This window comes from Pyxicephalus adspersus, unplaced genomic scaffold, assembly GCF_032062135.1.
Source record: "Pyxicephalus adspersus unplaced genomic scaffold, UCB_Pads_2.0 Sca4862, whole genome shotgun sequence".
Lineage (NCBI taxonomy): Eukaryota > Metazoa > Chordata > Amphibia > Anura > Pyxicephalidae > Pyxicephalus > Pyxicephalus adspersus.
This window is the reverse complement of record NW_027321865.1, coordinates 1-2025: the sequence shown is the minus strand read 5'-3', so window position 1 is coordinate 2025 and position 2025 is coordinate 1. Positions and strand designations below refer to the sequence as shown.

The following is a 2025-nucleotide window of genomic DNA, read 5'->3' as shown; positions in this document are numbered from 1 at the left end:
ATGGAGGATCATGATGTTAAAGTGCATTTCCGCCTGTCCCGTCATGTCATCCATACCTTGTACGCTCTTCTGGAGGCCAAAATAGAACCCAAGACCAGAAGAAGCCAGGCTGTGCCGGGAATGACCAGACTCCTGACCACACTCTATATATTAGGAAGGGGGTCATTCCAGACCACCTCGGCCTTAGTTTGTGGCCTCAGCCAGCCTACAGTATCCCGGGTGTTTATGCAGGTCATCAATGCCATTGTGGACCTTGTCCCATCATATATTCACTTCCCTGACACAGCCGAGGAGTGGAGGAATGTAAAGGAGGACTTCTTTAGGGAAGCGGGATTTCCAAATATTTTGGGGGCCATCGATTGCACCCATGTGGCAATTCAAGCCCCGATACAGGGAATCTCGTTTAGAAACCGGAAGCAGTATGATTCGCTGAATGTCCAAATAGTCTGTGATGCCAACAGGAGAATCATGAGTGCACGCACAGGTTTCCCGGGATCATGCCATGATGCCTATATCCTGCGTCAGACGGCCCTCTACCAGAAATTCATCTCTGGAGAAATGCCCGAGGGCTGGTTAATAGGTAATGTATAATGTCAGTACTGTAATACAACTAACAGTAGTCAAATCATAAAGACAGCGATTATGTTGCTAAGTAGTTGCACTCATACACCTCAAAGTTTTTTTGCATTGCTCCCTGACAACATATTGTCACAATGAATAACATTAGGAAGAAATCAGTGACTGCTGTGTGTAAAGCTATTACCTATATTGTATAGATTTTATATTTGTATCTAATATATCATTTAGAAGATACTTTATATATAATTGTACAATATTCTGACCATGGGGGAAGCGTTGAACTAACTCTCTGATATTCCCAGAAGCCCTACTATAGTTACTATGTCCACAGATCCCAGTATGTCAGTGTGGTAGTCAGTAGTAACAATGGCTCCCAACAACCAAAAAGCAATAAAGTGACCTGAGAGCACAACCCTTAGCACCCTTTGTAAGAACCTCTAGTGTTATACTGAACCCACAGAACACTTACAATACTTACCACTTATTGTTTTGTCTTTTACCAGGTGACAAAGGATACGGGCAGCTTCCATGGCTTATGACACCCGTGCGTCACCCCCGGTCACAAGCGGAGCATAATTACAACAAGGCTCTGCATAAAAGCCGGGGGATTGTGGAGCAAACCATCGGGCTGCTAAAAACTCGGTTTCTGTGCTTGGCGCGGCCCGGTGGTGAACTCCTCTACGCACCATGGAAAGCTGCCCGAATCATCATGGCATGCTGCGTCCTCCATAACCTGTGCGTGCACCATGAGGACACCTGGGACATTCCAGAGGAAATCGAGCCAGAGGTACACCAACATCCCGCCTCCAGCTCCGAAACAACCGCAGAGGGACGTCGAGTCAGGGATGAACTGATTGCAAATGTCTTTGCGCGTAAGTATTCACATATTTTGGAACATCATCTCTGGGTTCCAACCAAACCTGGGAGTCTAGGTCATAGCAAACACACTTTAACCCTTTGTGAAATGAATAGCGGACATATTGGTGGAAGAGCTTTATGTGACTGTCCGGTTCTTTTAGGGGGTCTCCAAACAGACCATCAGAGATCAGACACTAGATCCTAATTAAGAAGTTTGGTTGTTGCAACAGAGAAAATCAAATGCTTAGCAATTAAAGTGCAGAGATTATAACTAAAACCGGGAAATCCATCAATCTTTATAGTCATACAGAACACTCCGGTATAGGGGGGCTTAAGCCGTTATTGAGTTATCATTAAGCAGATTGTCCAATAACGTATATTCAGATGTCCATATAAGTATAAGAGTTCACAAACATTTAATGGGGTGGATAAACCATGTGTCTAGCACTTTTTGCACATAAATGATTGTCCACCATCTTGGATTCTTGTTCAGGTTGGTTCTAACCACAAGGTTCTCTTATCGGCCTTCAATGCCATTCTGTGCTCAGCTTTCAGGATCATTGCGCTGATTGTTTCTGCTGCAGGTGC

The 2025-nt window shown here is 44.6% G+C and overlaps 1 protein-coding gene across 1 annotated transcript; it reads left to right on the top strand.

Annotated features, from left to right (window-relative positions):
* Positions 1 to 2019, top strand: LOC140321472 (putative nuclease HARBI1; the record flags this gene model as incomplete). The annotated part of the gene is given in 2 exon segments (XM_072398212.1): positions 1 to 580; positions 1083 to 2019. Coding segments are annotated over 2 exon segments (1140 nt in total), but the record flags the coding sequence as incomplete, so codon positions are not given.
* Positions 2020 to 2025: the final 6 nt, after the last annotated feature.